The 17,898-nt window shown below is 38.4% G+C and overlaps 1 protein-coding gene across 1 annotated transcript in view; it reads left to right on the forward strand.

The window, feature by feature from the left end:
• The window catches only part of LOC120085557 (DNAJ heat shock N-terminal domain-containing protein), a 57,807-nt gene that overhangs the window by 11,792 nt on the left and 28,117 nt on the right, over nucleotides 1–17,898 (forward strand). Inside the window, exons 3-4 of the mRNA XM_039041586.2 lie at nucleotides 1,073–1,155; nucleotides 1,271–1,430. Coding sequence (XP_038897514.1) covers nucleotides 1,073–1,155; nucleotides 1,271–1,430 — 243 coding nt within the window. The remainder of the gene's footprint in view (nucleotides 1–1,072; nucleotides 1,156–1,270; nucleotides 1,431–17,898) is intronic.

Below are 17,898 nucleotides of genomic sequence, written 5' to 3' on the forward strand. Positions count from 1 at the left end.
GAACCAGCTTCTAGTAGAAGGGGGAAATAATCCGAGGAGATCCGGACTTTCCTTGGTACTCTTGTGTCTGCAAAAGCCTCATCTCAGTCATTTGAAACAAGGAATCTATCAAGTAGAGAACGTGAAACCACCCTTCCTTCTCTTGACCAAGTTAATCTTCAATTGGATAATGGTATTTCCAGTAAATTGGCTTCCGAAATAAACTTTTTGAACTTCCTCATGCCTCTTGCCAATCTTGCTATTGGAAAGCGTTTTTGGTTTGTTCTAGTAATATTGAAATCTCCACCTAAGCACCAAGCTTCTGTGCAGTAGGCTGAAAGGGAGGATAATTCGAGCCGAATATATCTTCTTTCTTGTAATCTGAAGGACCGTATATGTTAGTCACCCAACAGACCTTTCTATAGTTAGTTCTACATTTAGCAGATAAAGAGTAGCCTCCTTTTAGAACTTCATTAACTGAGATTTTGCTTTCATCCCACATAGTTAGCAATTCCTCCTGATTTACCAAAGGCTTCAACACAAATCCAGCCTACATCTTTTGAGCTCCATAAAGCTTTGATAAGGTCAATTTCAACTGATTCTCTCTTAGTCTCTTGAATTAACACGAAGTCTGGATTTGTAGTCTTAAGAAGATTTTTAAGGGCCAGATGTTTAGATTGGTCTTCGAGTCCTCAAGTATTCCAAGTTATAATCTTCATTGTGGACAATTACCTTAACTTTCTCACTGTTCTTTTTTCAATGAAATAGCTTCTTATATAAATACATAAACTCTCCCAATTTTATTTCTTAGTTAAAAGAGGAAGAGAAACTGAAAGATAATACCAGAACCTTTTATTTATTTTTTAAATTTAGAAAAAGAAAAAGGATTTTGATCAAACACCAATTCACCATGCATTATTAGAGTTCACTAGTTTTGCTTCAGATATTTCTTCTGAACAAAGGACCTCTGTTCCTTTGCTTCATGGATTACCTCTAACTTCTGTTCACTAGGTTGTCTTTCCTTCCTTCTTCCTTCTTCCTTCTTCTTCTTATTATTTTTTAATGTTCCTTTTTTTATTTTATTTGGAATCAGGTTCTGGGAGAAGCTTACCAAGTTTTAAGTGATCCAGCTCAAAGACAAGCTTATGATGCTCATGGGAAGTCTGGAATCTCAACGTTAGATTTTCCTCTGTTTAGTTTCGCTTTTTATGTTTTCTTTGTACTTTCTTTTGTTTGTAATTACTGGATGCGTTTTGAAGCTTTCATGTGCATTATCGTCTTTTTGTTGCAGTGATGCGATTATTGATCCTGCAGCAATTTTTGCAATGCTTTTTGGAAGTGAACTTTTTGAGGAATACATAGGTCAGCTTGCCATGGCATCGATGGCTTCTCTGGACATTTTCACTGAAGGGGAGCAATTTGATGCTAAACGGTTGCAAGAGAAGATGAGGGTATAACTTTCACCCTGATGTAATGCCATTCTTTTAACCTAAAAGTCCATCACTTCCTTGCTATTTTGCTTGATTCAAAATTGGGGACTATTATAGTTTTTTTTTTTTTAATTTTTTGATAAGAACAACTTTTTTTTTTAAAATGGAAACAAGCCTCTTCATTAATAAAATGAAATGAGACTGATGCTGATGCTCAAAGTACAAGAGAATTATACTTCAGTGAAGAAAAAAAGAAAATTATACAAAGAGCAAAAGCAAAAAAGCCTAAGGATCTGGTGGCACACTCAGACATCTCAACTAGGTTGACACCCTCTTAGCACCCTTATCATTTATGAGCAAAACTAACCTCATTATAAATAAATCCAAGGCTAAAACTTAGCCCATATAAAGGAATAACAATGTTAGATGATTAAAACATAAACCAAAATTGGGCAAAACAAACAGAGCAAAAACCTTCACAAAGCCGAGGACAAATTGACAAAACAAGTACAAAAGAGACTCAATTTAAAAACTAGAATGGAACTGATCCGAGAGGCAATCTTCTATCATTTTAGGAAAATGAAAGCCCACCAATTCAAGCGTAGTATTGAATGGAGTAATCTTCGAAATCCTTGCTTAATGTGCTTCAAGAGGAAGCATTTCGACGTGCTGTTTCAAAGCAATCCAACCAACCAGATTCATTATCATGGAAAACCCTTTGATTTCTTTCAAACCACAGTTCAACCAGTAAGACTTTGGCCATATTGACCCAAATTAGTCGAGGGCTCTTCTTTAAGAAAGGACCCATTAAAATCTGCTGAACATTGATGCTGAAAATGTCTTCTAACACCCAAGCAACGTTAAAGTTAGGAGAAGAATCTCCACCAACAGTTAGCCGAATAAGTGCAAGCAAAGAATAAGTGCTGTAAATCTTCACCTTCCTTTTTACACTGAGGGCAAATAGGTGATGACAGGTAGCTAGAAAGAAATTTTCTTTGCATAACTTAGAGTAGCTTAGGAGCCCGAATATCATAATCCACACGATTGTAATCCAATAGGTTTTCTTGCAAGTAGTGATGCATTTGACTGAAAGAGAGTACCTCCTTTGAGTGTCTCCATTACCAATAGCTTGCTCATATCCCATATAGTCAAGATTCCTTCAGATTTTCCATAGGGTTCTACGAATTCCAATCCTATAACCTTGAAACTCCACATCGATTTAATAAAGGCTACATCAAACTCATCTCTTTTTGATTCTTGAATTAGAAGTAGATCTGGATTATGTATTTTGAGAAATCTTTTAAGAGCTAACCGTTTAGACAAATCTTTAATACCCCTTGTATTCTAGGTCACAATCATCATTTGAATGCTGCCAACAAAGTTTTGGACGTATCGTTAAGAAAGTGGAGAAAAGTCGGGCCAAGGTTATTCTACCGTCCTTAACAATGGAAACCAAATGTTTTGGTATTTTCGATGGTCGTAGTGGAGAGAATCTGGAAGCGCCTTGCTATTTGCATAAACAGAGCATAAAGATCCATTCCACATATTTCTTCTTTCACCAGATCATCATGATCAATTTCATTCTTCAAGCCTTCAGAGTTCTCACTATTGACACTAATAGGGGATTCAATATTTGATCCACATTTTCTTTCTTTAGTGGAGTTTGGAGGAGGGCATGGTGTACCTCTCGAAAAGTTAATTTTCGAGTTAGGAATGGTGAACAGACTAAAAACAAAATGCTCTCCCCTCTCTCCTCCTTTTCTCCCTTCCCCCGCATCCCCCCTTCCGACCACCCCACCGGAGCCTACCATGCCTTCCTCAGCCTTCCCTCCCTCTGATCGCCTCTCCCTCCCTTCCCCTTCTGTTCTCCCTCCGATTCCCTCCCTTCCCCCGACCTCCTTTCCTCCCCTATTTCAGCCTTGCTTTCCAACCTTGGCTTTTAACTCTTGCCATACCAAACCACGTTGGTAGTTTAGTTCTACAGTCAGCCCCAGACTCCATGGAGGTGAAGAGTTGCAAAATAGGTGTTCATTTCTTCTGTATGTGGAAAGTGAGCAACGGATTTTTCATAGAAGACTTGAAAAAAGGACAAAAAGTTCTTTTCTCTCCACTAATGGCGCAATGGCTAGAGGGCAACTTGAAGAGATTACTGTATGGTTCATCTTTCGAATTTTTCCTCCTTAAAAAAAGGGTTGATCAGTGTGTCATTCGCCTGTCCAAATTCCGGAAAAGTAGGGGTTGGTTCATAGAATGTGCAGTCTGGCCCTCAATGGGAGGAAGGAAAAACATTCACATCCCTTTTAGGGATGGCACCTCAGGCTGGCAAGAATTCAATGATATGGTCAGCGGCTGCCTCAAGAATTCCTCATCAAACTTGTGTTCTTTTGAGAACAAATCCCCCCCTTCAGCTGTAGACAAGCCGTCACTGAGCTCCCCTCTTCAACCGCAAACTTCCCCAAGGAACCAGAGTTCCCGTCTCCCTTGTTTTGATGGTAAAAAAACAGAATAGGCAGCATCAATGGGTGATCAAGCAAGCTGATGACTTCTCTAACCTTTGGATTGTCTCACGTCTTTTTGAATTCGATAATTGGCTTGATATTTGTAAGGCACTCAAAGACCACTTTCAATCTAATGTTATTATCAATCCTCTATTTGCAGAAAATGCCCTGGTAACAATGAATCGAGACTCATTGGATGGACTTGATAATTTCTCAGGCAAGTGGCAGAAATTTGGCTCCTTCCATCTGAAATTCGAAAGATGGAACAACTCCACCCATGGCAGACCAGCTTATGTCAGGGGTTATGGGGGTTGGATCTCTATCAAGAACTTTACCCCTTGATTATTGGTGCAAGCAGATCTTTGAGGCCATTGGAAAATACTTTGGGGGATTAGAAAGCATTGCTATGGAAACACTTAATTTAATCAATGTTTCAGAGGCCAAAATTAAAGTAAAGGAGAATCTTTGTGGTTTTATCCCAGCAACAATTGAAATATCAAATGAAAAAAGAGGATCAATCTACTTGAATTTTGGAGATATCTCAACATCTAGCCCTCCTAGTAAGGTCAGGGGTGATTTATTTGAATCTGACTTTACAAATCCCATTGATTTAATTCGGATAAATGAAGTTAAATGTGATGAAGGCATTTATTGTGATCCATTAAATTCAAAATTCAACTTCCTACTTCCCCCCAACTACAACATTAAGTTCTCTAGATAGAAGTCCAGGAGTCTTTGTGGATAATAAAGAAAACAAGATGGGAGAGATTGAATCCAAGGCCAAGAAGTCAAGAGGCCGCTCAACCTCTAAGTCGCCCCCTCATTCATACCTCATGCCTCAACCTTTTGATTTTCCCGAGCAACCACCTTCAGAGCCGTCTGCAAAGGACAAAGATTTAATTAAAGGAATAATTACAGAGGGTCGTGACCCTTCAACTTCCTCTAAAAAAGGCGCCAAAAATGATTTATTGATTGGAAATAAGTCAGAGGGTCGTGACCCTTCAAATTCTTCTCACAAAGGCGCCAAAATTGACTCGGGGAAATCCGGTCCGATCCTTCCTACTCAGAAAGCCGGTTCGTCTCCAACCAAGTTTGAGAAGTCTGTTACTCAAGATTTTATCATAGAGAAGCTGAAGGCCTCGATCTCTATTCTTTTCTCCCACAGACGGCTCCAAAAGGTGAAAAGGATTAAGCCATTCAAGCATCACAATTCTGCAAAATCGAATTCATTTGGGCTGCGACCTTTTCCCAGACACTTCATCAGAAAGCACACATCCTTTCAAAACCCCTGGTCAGCCATCTCCAACCTGGATATTCTTGAAGTTGTGCTAACCTACAAGCCAATCCTCAAACTTTGAGGCCTGATAGGGAGAGTCCTATCCAACCTTCTCTTCACTGCACCTAAAGTGATTAAACCTCTACAGATAGCCAATTTCCCAGCTGTAACAAGTTTATTTTCCCCTCTCCATTCTCCTAAGACTCAGATGATGACTTGTTGGCTAGTGTGAGCAGTGAGGAGCCGGATATTAATGATGTTGAAGATAAAAAAGAACTCGATGACAATCAAGAAGGCATGGACTTCTCCCTAAGTCAGCTCTTCCTCCTCCCGAATGAACATTCACAGGTTAGTGAAAGCATTTTCCCGACCCCCCTCTAACTTTGTCAGTTGTACCACAGACTCTACATTGCATCATAAAAGAGTGTGATTTCATCTTAGCTTGATCAAAGGGAAAAGTATTGAAGAATCCTCGATGGGCCTTAATGAAGATAGTTACTTGGAACACAAGAGGTTTAGGGGATTCCTCAAAAAGATTGCTTCTAAAAAGATTTATGAAAAAAGTCAATCCAGATATTGTCCTTATCCAAGAAACAAAAAAAAGGACAGAATTGAGGGCTCATTTATCAAAAGCCTTTGGAGCTCAAAAGAGGTAGGTTGGGACTTGGTGGAAGCTAAAGGAAAATTGGGAGGCATACTCACAATGTGGGATGAGAGCAAAATTCTAGTCTCCTGCAGCTCAAAAGATGAATTCTCCCTTTCAATCAAATGTCAAACGTTAAACAAAAAGATTTGCTGGATAACAAATAAATATCGCCTTTGTGATTACCGAGAAAGGAGAAGATTGTGGGCAGAATTATCCTCTCTGGTAGAGAAATTTGATGATCCGTGGTGTATTGGTGGAGATTTCAACAGCATTCGAAGAAGGCATGAGAGATATCCAGTTGGTAGAGCAACGAAGGACATGAATAATTTCAATAAGTTCATCACAATGTGGGATGACATGAAGCTAAAGGAAAATCGGGAGGCATACTCACAACGTGGGATGAGAGCAAAATTCTAGTCTCCTGCAGCTCAAAAGATGAATTCTCCCTTTCAACCAAATGTCAAACGTTAAACAAAAAGATTTGCTGGATAATAAATGTATATGGCCCTTGTGATTACCGAGAAAGGAGAAGATTGTGGGTAGAATTATCCTCTCTGGTAGAGAAATTTGATGATCTGTGGTGTATTGGTGGAGATTTCAACAGCATTCGAAGAAGGCATGAGAGATATCCAGTTGGTAGAGCAACATAGGACATGAATAATTTCAATAAGTTCATCAGATTAAACAACCTGCTGGAAATTCCACTCTCAAATGGACAATTCACTTGATCTAGGGAGGGTAATGGTGCTTCAAGATCTCTTCTAGACCGTTTTCTTGTATCAAACACATGGGAAGAAGTTTTTGATAATTCAAGGGTTGCAAGACAAGCTAGAACCATGTTAGACCACTTTCCTCTTACCTTAGAAGCAGGAGCTCTTGAATGGGGGCCCTCACCATTTTGATTTTGTAACAACTGGCTGAGCAATAAGGATTGCTGTAAATTGATTGAAAAATCTCTAAAAATGAAGAAAAAACATAAATGGGCAGGTTTTACTCTCTCCACCCACTTAAGAGAAACAAAATCAGTTCTAAAGAAATGGTTTCATGACTATGAAAAAGAGAAGAAGATGAAAGAGGACAACTTATTAACAGAAATTCATAGAAAAGACTCTCTAACAGTGGGAGTATTCCCTCAAGTCAGTGATGAAGATGCAGCCTTTTCCTTGAAGGCAGATCTCCTAGCCTTTTACCAACTAGAAGAAAGAAGCCTCATTCAAAAATGCAAGCTAAAATGGTTAAAAGAAGGGGATGAGAACACTTCTTTCTTCCACAGATTCCTATCTGCCAGAAAAAGAAAGAATTTGATTGCAAAATTGCTTAATGATCAAGATATTTCAACCAAACCCATTCGGGATGTTGAAGATATTATTTTGGCCTTCTACTCATCTTTATACTCAAAAAGTAACGATCCTCGAGTCATTCCTATCAACCTTGACTGGTCAAGAGTCTCAAGAAGTCAAAATGAGCAGTTGGTAGTAAGTTTTTTTCCTCTAAAAATCAAGCTAGCAGTGAAAGGGCTAGGAAGGAATAAGGCACCAGGGCCAGATGGCTTCACACCAGAATTCTTCATCCATTTTTGGCACCTTCCGAAAGACAACCCTAAAAATGTTTGATGATTTCTACAGCAATGGTAAGCTCAATTCATGTATTAAAGAGAACTTTATTTGCCTAATTCCAAAAAAGACTGATGCAGTGAAAGTCAAGGACTTCAGACCAATCAGTCTCACTACCCTCTTGTACAAGATAATATCAAAAGTCCTAGTTGAGAGGCTAAAAAGAATCATGCCAAGCGTAATTGCCCCTACTCAAAGTTCGTTTATTGAGGGAAGACAAATCCTAGACCCCATCCTAATTGCAAATGAAGCAGTCAAGGACTATAGATCGAAAGGGAAAAAAGGATGGCTTCTAAAGCTTGATTTGGAGAAAACATTTGATAGAGTAAATTGGTCATTCCTTGACAAAGTCCTAATTGGGAAGAATTTCAGCTCAAAATGGATATCTTGGATTTTGGGGTGCATCACCAATCCAAAATTCTCCATCTTTATCAATGGAAGGCCTCGTGGAAGGATAGTTGCATCTAGAGGAATTAGGCAAGGAGATCCCCTTTCTCCTTTCCTCTTCATCCTTGTGGCAGAAGTCTTAAATGCCTTAATCAACCGGTTACATGAGAAAGATCGTTTTGAAGGCTTTTTGGTTGGGAAGGATCAAGTCCACATTTCAATTTTGCAATTTGCCGATGACACCCTTATCTTTTGCAAATATGATGATGATATGTTAGAGTCTCTACGGGCTACTCTTGACTTTTTTGAATGGTGTTCTGGACAGAAAATTAATTGGGAGAAATCATCTCTTTGTGGTATAAACATTGGCCAAGACATGCTGAATAAGTGGGCAGAAAAGTTCAATTGTAAAGCAGAGCACTTTCCCCTTCTCTATTTAGGACTTCCATTGGGAGGTTACCCGAAAAAGATTGATTTCTGGCAGCCTGTTATTGATAAACTTCAAGGTACTCTTGATAAATGGAGAAGATACAACATTTCAAGAGGAAGAAGAGCAACCCTTTGTAAATCGGTACTTTCAAACCTCCCCACTTACTACATGTCTTCCTTCTTGATTCCTAATAAAGTGTTGCATATCTTAGAAAGAATATTGAGGAATTTCTTTTGAGAAGGCCACAAACGGGGTAAACTTAATCATTTAGCCAAATGGGAACTTGTGACCAAATCTCATGAAGAAGGTGGCCTCGGTTTGGGTGGCTTAAAAGAGAAAAATCTAGCTCTTTTAACAAAATGGGGCTGGAGATTCCAGCTTGAAAGCTCTTCCCTTTGGTGCAGAGTGGTCAAAAGTATACATGGCAGTAGCATTTTCAGGGGTCACACCTCCGGTAAGGCAGTGGGCTGCCTTAGAAGCCCATGGATCAGCATTTCAAGAGCTTGGTTGAAGGTGGAAAATCTGTCGGTGTTTGTTTTGGGCAATGGGCTTAATATTGGCTTTTGGTTAGATGCTTGGATGGGCAATCTTCCACTTTCATCCAGATTTTCCAGATTATTTAGACTGACCACTCATCCAAACGGCTCTGTGAGAGAGCATTGGGATCACACCACCAACTCTTGGAGCATCTCTTTTAGGAGGTACTTAAAAGATGAAGAGATTATTGAATTTCAAGACTTGTTAAGTCTCATTTCTAACCTAAAGGTGCAAGATCGCCTTGACTCAAAGGTTTGGTCTTTGGAACCCAATGGAGCCTTCTCGGTTAAATCCTTAACCAACTTCCTTCGCAAAGCCCCCCGAATTGATCCTCTACTTTATGAAGCTCTTTGGAAATCAAAAAGTCCAAGGAGAATAAACATAGTCCTTTGGATAATGGTTTTTGGATCCCTAAACTGCTCAAGTGTGCTGCAAAAGAAGCTTGCCTCCCACTACCTCTCCCCCAATATGTGTGTTTTGTGTAAGAAGAATGGGGAAGACCAACAACACCTATTTTTAACTGCTTTTATACACAAAGTTGCTGGTTTTTGCTCTTCAATATCTTCAATTTGAGCTGGACCTTTGGAGCAGATTTTAGCCTAAATGTGCAGCAGCTGTTGATAGGGCCGGCTGTCAAGAAATCGAACCAGATTCTGTGGATCAATGCTGTCAAGGTTGTGTTAACTGAATTATGGTTTGAACGGAACCAAAGAGTCTTCCAAGACAAGGAAACCCCGTGGTTCTCAAGATTTGAAGCTGCCAAGTTGAAAGCCTCTCTTTGGTGCTCCCTCTCAAAATCCTTTGCAGCATACTCTAGCTAGGAAATCAGTCTAAATTGGCATTCATTCCTTTCTCCAGCTTTCTGAAGTTCTCATTGCTTTGATTTTAGTTGTCTTTTGTTGTCTCTTGTTACGATTTTCCAGTTTCTCTCTTTATCATTTCAAGTATTGTTTCCTATTGTATCGTTTAATTTAAAGGCTTTTCTAGAGTTAGGATGTGATGAGGGGTGCTAAGGGTGTGTCAACCTAGTTAGATGCCCGGGTGCACCTGCTGATCCTTATGAATTCCTTGTAAATTGAGCATTAGTCTCACTTCATTTTCTTAATGAATAAAGAGACTTGTTTTCTTTTAAAAAAAAAAAAAATGGTGAACAGACTAAATGATTAAATTGTCAAGAAGGAGGAGAAGTAAGAAATGATCCTTTAGATGAGACGAAGGCTTGAACATGGGAGCAACAAGCTTCTAACAAATTAGGGTTATTTTTTGTTATTATTGGCCTGTATAAACCTAGACTTCGATGAAGGTAGGCGGGAACCAGTTTCTGACAGGTAAGTTCTCTCGCCTCTCTCCTCCCCGGCTACTTTTTGGCGTCTTCCCTTCTTCCTCATCAACATAATTCTTCTTTGGTGTATTACGAATCATTTCAGTCCCAATATGGAAGTAGAAAGTTGCAAAGTGAATGGGTATTTCTTTTGTATTTGAATCAAATCCGATTGTTTTTATATTGAGGATATGGAAGCTCGCAAGGTTCTTCCTCTATCAAAGTTCCAACTTTGTTGGTTCGTGGAGCAAACCTCAGAACTTCTATTGGGTCTGAGTAAAGGATTTCTTCTTAAAAATGGCAGAGACATTTGCAGAGCCACAAGGCTATCCTAGTTTAGAGATACTTCAGGTTGGATATCGAGGCTTGTTGTTTGACCTTCCACCGAGGGTCGTTTCTACATTCATGTTCCAGAAGGGCCCTTGCATAAGGGATGACATTCCTTTCGGTTTCTTAAAGAAAAGTGAGATTGTTGAACGTCAGCCATCGAAGAAGCCATTATCAGAGAATTTTTCATTCCACCAAGGCTCTCCTTGAGTTAAATTTTCAGAGGAAATATGAAATAAGTTTTGCAGACATGGTAAAAGGAAAAAGAAGTCTTAAGTACTCTACTCCAACATCGTCAAATTAGAGCTTGAACAAGAAGCTGCAATCCCTTATTTCAGCAATGGTAAAACAGAGCAAGAATTCTTTTTGGGTTCAGAAGAACTATGAAGTCTTTAAGGAAGTTTTTTAACAATTTATGGATCATTTCAAGGTGTATTTAAAGAACTATTCCATTCTAACATCATAATCAACCCCCTATTTGCAGATAATGGCAATGGTGAAGACTAAAGAGTCTTGGAGCAATCTTGGAAGAATCTTGGAGCTGAAGTTTTTATTAATTATCAAAATCTAATCAATACAAGAGAGGGATTCTTTATTTATAGAGAATTAAATGTGGGATAGGGTAACTAATCTTGAATTTACTAAACTTCCCCAATTCCTACTACATCATATTCTATCCCTCCCAGAAAAAACTCGTCCTCGAGAAAGAAGAGAAACAAAATGAAACAATTAAGAAATAAAATAAACTTGTACAAGGGAGTATGGCCAAACCATAAAATTTCCATCAAGTTCATCGAGACTCCAAGGGTTGTAGGTGTGCGAGTACCCATCGACCAAGACAATATCTCTAAGCAAAGAAAAGAACATTTTTGGCTAGCTAGTTATAGGTATTTTTTCCATAAGCACGTTGGTTGCCTTGGATTTGATCCCACCAAGCCGATGCCTCACTCTTTAGTTTCAAAGAAACCAGTTTAACTTTATTGCTCTCAGGGTTTCTCAAGTAATTGAAGAAATTTTCCACATTTTTTACCAATCTGAAAAGACCTCAATGTTCATCTTCCCATTGTATGTTGGAATATTGATTTTCATTTTGTAATCGGTTTCTTGCCTCCAAGATGGTTGATCTTGCCAATCTTGAAAATAATCTTGGTTAACACATCTTTGCGGTCGAATGAGAGGAATTTGCCTTTGGAATAAAGGATTTTCGACATGATAATGAGGTTGAAATCTTGGAGGATAAATGGGCTGAGGACTATCGTATTCTTCTTCTTTGGATGAGTCATAATCTAAACACATCAAATGTTAGGACATTGGTCTTATTTGTGGATAATTTGGGATTTGAAGAAGGTATGGAATAGGATTAGGCATTAAAACTACTCTGTTTAAACCTCCTTGAAATTTTCTGGCTGGTTCTTGATTTCTTGGAAGAACTTGTTGGTTATTTTCTTGGTTTCTTGGTAAAACTTGTTGGTTATTTTCTTGCTTTTGCTGAAAATCTTGAAGTTGCTATTGAATTTCTTGGCTATTTGATCACACCCATGAAAATCTTGATGAAAATTCCCACATTCTTGGTTGCGGATTGTATTGTCGTGTTGTTCTTGATTGCGCAGAAGGTTATGGTGTTGTTCTTGAATAGGAATTGTATTATTTGGAGCTGCAACATTTGAAATCTTTCTCACTTTTTGAGTAAGATTTTCTACAGCTTGGTGGATGTGCAAATATGTGGTGATAATTCTAGCCATATTGGCTTGAACTTCAAGCAATTTCATGTTGAACTTTCCTCGAGAAATCTCTAAAAGAGTTAATCGCTGGTTGACAGATTGAGAGGAGAAAGAGGATGCTTCCACACCTTGAGGATGGAGGTGGGGAAGCTTGTTGGTGTTCTTGATCACCATCAGGCCCTTTTGCGTAGGCGCTTTGATACTGATTGGTGAAGATTGAAGAGTCCTGGAGAAATCTTGGAAGAATCTTGGAGCTAAAGTTTTTACTAATTATCAAAATCTAATCAATACAAGAGAGAGATTCTATATTTATAGAGAATTACATGTGGGATAGGGTAACTAATCTTGAATTTACTAAACTACCCCAATTCCTACTATATTAGGTAGCCTTCGACACTCACCAGCAATAATAATGAGAAATTGATACATGAAGAGTCACAAGGCAATTCTCTTAGAAATTCTCAAAATGTAGGGACCTCGAGCAGATCTCCTTTCACTTCAGACAGTAGGAAACCAACTTCAAGTTGTAAGTCTAGAAAGCTCTCTGCTTCTCCTGCTTCTCGGTCGAAGCATTCCAGTCTTTGGAAGCCTTTTCCAAACATTTTGCCAGAAAGCAAACTTCCTTCATCAACTCTTGGACAACAATAGTTAATCTGGATTTGTTGGAGAGCTGCAATCTCAGAGTTTCAAGACCAATTGGCTCCTCAGTCGGACAAGAGGACTAGTCCTCGTAGACCTAACTCAACAGAAAATAATCCTGATTTATTAGAGGTTTGTTGCACAAGTGTTCAAGCACCCTCTTCTTCTAAAAGGTCAGATAGCACCTCTCCTCTTTCGAAACAGTTTAATCATTCTAATTTCACCATTCCTAACTGGAAAATTAATTTCTTGAGAGGTACACCTTGTTCTCCTCCGGACTCCCCTAAAACAAGGAAATGCGAATCAGACATTGATTCTCCAATCAATGTTAGCAATGAAGATATTGATGGCTTAGAGATTGGTATTGTTCATGAGGACAGAGTGCAAGAAGATATAAGCGGCATGAATCTACATACTTTGTTTATGAATGAAGTTGAATTGAATGCTGTTGAGCAAAATTCTTCCTGTTTTTCCCCATTACATCCATCAGAAATACCAGCTCACTTGATCTCCATTGCGAAGAATGTGGAGTAACCTTGGCTTGAAGATTCTTCCTTCATATTGATACCTGCAGTGTTTTATTAACAAATTATAATGTTCATTGTGTCCTGGAATACGAGGGGAGTTAAAGACTTGAATAAATGAATAGCTCTCAAAAGCTTTCTTAGAAAACATAATCCGAATCTAGTTTTAATCCAAGAGTCCAAGAAAGCGGAGTTTGATGTAGTCTTTATTAAATCTCTATGGAGTTCTAAAGAGATAGGATGGGAATATGTTGAATCCTTTGGAAAATATGGAGGAATTTTGTCTATATGGGATAAGAGCAAGGTAGAGGTCACTAAAACACTCAAAGGAGGTTACTCCCATTCGGACAAATGTACTACAATTTGCAAGAAAATCTGCTGGATTACAAATGTATATGGGCCAAATGATTACAAAGGAAGGAGGTACCTATGGCCTGAATTAATTTCCCTTTTGGACTATTGCACAGAGGCATGGTGTATAGGGAGTGGGTGGTGGTGTTTAATATCACCAGATGGGCAGATGAGCGGTTCCCTTTTGGAAGAACTACCAAAGGGATGCGGCAGTTTAATAAATTTTTAGAATCAACCAACTTGTTGGAAATTCCCTTATCAAATGGAAGGTACACTTGGTCCAGGAATGGAAGCTCAACCTCTAAATCACTGATAGATCGTTTCTTTATTAATAAAGAGTGGGATGATCTTTTTGACAAGACAAGAGTTGCTCGTCAGGTTCGTATTTTTTCAGATCATTTCCCTTTGGTGCTGGAAGCAGGATCATTTGTTTGGGGCCCTTCTCCTTTCAGATTTTGCAATAGTTGGCTGTTGAATAAGGATTGCATCAGAATTATTGAAGACTCATGGAGAAGTAGTTGTATGAATGGATAGTTTGGTTTTGTCATTATTGCAAAATTGAGAAAGGTGAAAATTGCAATAAAGGGCTGGTTTGCTGATTTCCAGGAGATGCAAAAAAGAAAAGAAGAATTGTTAAAGGAAGCGGAAACTATAGGGTTGAACTCAATTGAGACTGATTTCATTACAGCATTGAAAGCTGATTTGATGAATCTATACAAATTGGAAGAAAGGAATTTAATTCAGAAAAGCAAATTAAATTGGCTGAAGTTGGGAGATGAAAACTCAAGCTTCTTTCACCGTTTTTTGGCAGCAAGGAAAAGGAAAAATTTAATTACAGAATTGACAAACGATCAAGGGGTGCCAACTAAATCGTTTCGCGATATTGAAAACCTTATTTTGGGTTTTTATGATACTTTATGTAGCATTCCTAGAACCAGATATATTCTGTTATTCTTAGATTGGTCATGTGTTAACCCAACTCAAAATGCCTCGCTTATTGCCCGCTTTTCAGAAGCAGAAATTTGTTTGGCTTTAAAGTCACTTGGCAAGTGTAAAGCCCCGAGTCCAGATGGTTTCATGGTGGAGTTTCTTACCAAGTTTTGGTATTTGGTTAAGGAAAATTTCATAGAGTTATTTGATGATTTTTATGAGAATGGAAGATTAAATGCATGTATCCAAGAAAACTGCATATGCTTAATTCAAAAGAAAGAGGATGCAACTCTCGTAAAGGATTTTAGACCAATCAACCTTACTACTTTAACTTATAAGGTAGTTGCTAAGGTCCTTGTGGAAAGGCTGAAAAAAGTTATGCACACTATAATTGGCCCAACTTAAAATGCTTTTATTGAGGGCAGACAAATACTAGATCTGATGTTAATTGCTAATGAGGTGGTGGAAGAATACCGTGCAAAGGGGAAAAGAGGATTCTCAAGTTTGATCTAGAAAAAGCTTTTGACTGTGTTGATTGGGGATTTTTAGAAAAAGTAATGTTTTCTAAAAGATTTGATCCACGTTGGATTCTTGGATTATGGAGTGTAAAAAAATCCCAGATTTCAATGTTTATTAATGGAAGACCACAAGGATGAATTCTTGCTTCTAGGGGAATTAGGCAAGGTGAAGTGTTGGGTGCTCTTCTAGACAAGCTCTATGGGAATGGTTTGTATGAATGTTTTGTGATAGGAAAGGAGAACATTCATATACCCATCCTCCAATTTGTAGATGACACTCTTCTATTTTGCAAATATGATAACTGTATGCTAGAAAAATGGAAAGAAACCATCGAGTTGTTGGGGGAAGGAGGAGAGAGGAGAGAGCGTGGGGGGGGGGGGGGAGGAGGTGTAGTGTTTTAGAGACTTCTTAAAAACACCCTCCACAGCAGCCGCATCTAATTTCGATTAATCTAAATATTGCATCATCAAACTAAGAATTTTGATGAAACCTCATTTTCCATAAATATTTCAGGCTCAAAAGAATACAAAGTCACAAACATTAGGACAAGTCCCCCCATGATGCATGGTACATAAGTTGATATATTATATTCTAGATCCCCAACTCAAATTTTGGGATCAGTTGAAGGATAGCTTTATTTGATGAATTTTACCGCAATGGGAAGTTAAACTTGTGTGTTAAAGAGAATTTCATATTCCTAATTCAAAAGGAGGATGCAGTGTTGGTAAAAAACTTTAGACCTATTAGCCTAACCACTCTTGTATATAAAATAGTAGTAAAAGTGCTTGCCGAAAGAGTGAAAGGGATCATGCCAAGCATAATAGCCCCAACTCAAAGTGCATTCATTGAGGGGAGACAAATTCTTGACCCCATCCTCATAGCCAATGAAGCAATGGAAAACTACAGATCTAAAAAGAAAAAAGGGTGGATTCTAAAGCTTGACTTAGGAAAAACATTTGATAGAGTAGATTGGGAATTCCTTGAGAAGATGCTTCACAAAAAAAAAAAAAAAAATCGATCTTAAATGGATCTCTTGGATAAGGGATGTATCTCGAATCCAAAGTTCTCCATTTTCATAAATGGAAGACCAAGAGGAAGAATTATAGCAACTAGAGGAATTAGGCAAGGGGATCTCTTTATCCTTTCTTATTCCTTTTAGTAAGTGAAGTGCTTAATGCTTTAATTACAAGACTGCATGAAAAGAGGAAATATGAAGGCTTTATGGTGGGAAAAGAAAATATCCACGTCTCCATCCTACAATTTGGATGACACTTTAATTTTTTGCAAATATGAAGATGAAATGTTAGATAATCTTAGAAAAATTGGATCTTTTTGAATGGTACTCCAGCCAAAAAATTAATTGGGAGAAATATGCCCTATATGTTGAAAATGACAAGCTGTTTTCATTGGCTGCGAGATTAAACTGTAAAGTTGAACATCTCCCTTCTATGTACCCTGGCCTACCCTAGGGGGAGGGTACCCAAAAAAGATGGATTTTTGGCAGCCGATTATTGATAAAATACAAGGCAAGCTGGACAAATGGAGAAGATACAACTTCTCTCGTGGAGGAAGAGCAACCCTTTGTAAGGAAGATACAACCTTGGCCTACCCTTGGGAGGGTACCCAAAAAAGATGGATTTTTGGCAGCCGATTATTGATAAAATACAAGGCAAGCTTGACAAATGGAGAAGATACAACCTTTCTCGTGGAGGAAGAGCAACCCTTTGTAAGTCGGTACTTTCAAATCTTCCTACTTACTATTTGTCTTCCTTTTTGATGCCAGGAAATGTGCTATCTAAGTTGGAGAATATGATGAAGAACTTCTTCTGGGAAGGTAGGTCATAAAGGAGGAAAGATTAATCACTTAGCTAAATGGGAGTTGGTTTCTAAGGCCCAAAAGGATGGAGGGCTTGGTTTGGGAGGTTTAAAAGAAAGGAATCTGGCCCTTCTAGCCAAATGGGGCTGGCGCTTTATGAATGGGGATTCCTCTCTGGTTTTTTTTTTTTGAAAAGGACGAGTCTCTTTATTCATTAAGATAATGATGTGAGACTAATGCTCAAAATACAAGGATACGAATTGGATCAGTAGATGCACCAGGACATCTCAACTAATGCACTCTCTTTTGAATTTGAGCAATGTTTAAACCAGGACATCTCAACTAGGTTAACACCCCCCTAGCACTCTCATCATTTACGAAGACATTTAAGAGGACAAAATTACAAGGTTTTAAAACAAAACAAAGAAAACCTTTTAGTACAATACAAAGGGAATCTGTCAAACAATATGGACTAAGCAAAACTCACTCCTGACCCTTAAACAAACTTGTGACAAAAAGAAGAGATAGGACAATAGAATAGTTCACGACTAAAAATTAAAAACAAGACAGGCTATGAACAATAAAACAACACAGCTTGCCGAACTTCCTTCAAGATGGTGAATTCAAGGCTTTGGAAAAAGGAAGGTTTGCCGGTTCAAGCTGATTTCTTCGCAAGAATAATCTGCAAAGGCTTTAGAGAGATAACTCCACAAAGAAGCATTTACCCAAGCTGCTTCAAATCTTCTGAACCAAGGAGTTTCCTTATCTTGGAAGACTCTTTGATTCCATTCAAACCGCAAATCTGCCAGCACTGCCTTAACTGCATTGACCTACAAAATTTGTTTGTTTTTCTTAAGAATTGGACCTACTAACAATTGCACACATTTTCTCTAAAGGCTTCCCCAAAAACCCAGCTTATGTTGAATGTCTTAAGAAGTGAAAACCAACCATTTT

This window comes from Benincasa hispida, chromosome 9, assembly GCF_027475165.1.
Source record: "Benincasa hispida cultivar pf3 chromosome 9, pf3_genome.v1.1, whole genome shotgun sequence".
Classification (NCBI taxonomy): domain Eukaryota; kingdom Viridiplantae; phylum Streptophyta; class Magnoliopsida; order Cucurbitales; family Cucurbitaceae; genus Benincasa; species Benincasa hispida.